General features: G+C 46.2%; 1 protein-coding gene across 1 annotated transcript in view; it reads right to left on the reverse strand.

Annotated features, from left to right (window-relative positions):
* The window catches only part of COG7 (component of oligomeric golgi complex 7), a 97,094-nt gene that overhangs the window by 5,236 nt on the left and 90,843 nt on the right, over positions 1–1,015 (reverse strand). Inside the window, exon 16 of the mRNA XM_004373458.3 lies at positions 383–526. Within this exon, the coding sequence (XP_004373515.1) occupies positions 383–526 (144 nt within the window). The remainder of the gene's footprint in view (positions 1–382; positions 527–1,015) is intronic.

Here is a 1,015-nt window from a genome sequence, read left to right on the forward strand (position 1 = left end):
AGCCTTGGGAGAAAGGCCTGGAGATCTACTTCCAAAAACCAGCCACTGAAAACCCTATGGAGCACAGTTCTACTCTGACACACATGAGGTTGCCATGAGTCAGAGCTGACCCGACAGGAACTGGTAAATCTCACTGAAGCGCCTCTTAGTGGTTCTCAGCCTAGGCAGCCCATCAAAATACGGATGTCTGGGCTTCAACCCAGACTTACTAAGTCAGAATCCTGGGGGACAGGGCCTAGAGAATCTGCATTTTTAACAAGCTTCACAGCCAAATCCAGAGCTGAAGTTACGAGGAGAAGTGGGATAAGATTCCTAGAGAGAGCACTGACAGAGGTGAAGGGTAAGAGCTGACCATCCCATTGCCTGTCCCACGGGGACTTACCAATGTCAGTGGCCAGCTGCTTGGTGGAATGCGGGGTCAGCTCAGGGATCTGGAGGATCACGTCACAGTAGGTCTGCATTGTGGCCCGGGCAATTGAGCCCAGCCAGTGGTCAGCCATGTTGTCCAGCTCGGGCAGCTCATCCCCTGAAAAGGGAAAGAAGGAGATCATCAAAGACACACAAAGCCTGCTCAGGAAAAACCCACCAACCCACAGTTCTTTTTTTTTTTTTCTTACAGCTTGGATTATCCATTTTATTGAGAGAAGAATGTCAGTAAGAAATGAGACCCATTGCCATCCAGTGGATTCTGACTCATAGCAACCCTATGGGACAGAGTAGAACTGCCCCATAGGGTTTCCTAGGCTGTAATCCTTTTATTTTTTTTTCCTTTTATTTTATTGTTGTCGTTGAGAATATACACAGCAAAACACACACCAAGTCAACAATTTGTCCATGTACAATTCAGTGACACTGATTACACTCTTCGAGTTGTACAACCATTCTCACCCTCCTTTTCTGAGTTGCTCCTTCCTCATTAGCATAAACTCATTGCCCCCTAAGGTTCCTATCTAACCTTTCGAGTTGCTGTTGTCAATTTGATTTCATATAGATGGTTCTCCAAAAAGCATAATAC

Source organism: Trichechus manatus, unplaced genomic scaffold, assembly GCF_000243295.1.
Source record: "Trichechus manatus latirostris isolate Lorelei unplaced genomic scaffold, TriManLat1.0 scaffold00024, whole genome shotgun sequence".
Taxonomy (NCBI): domain Eukaryota; kingdom Metazoa; phylum Chordata; class Mammalia; order Sirenia; family Trichechidae; genus Trichechus; species Trichechus manatus.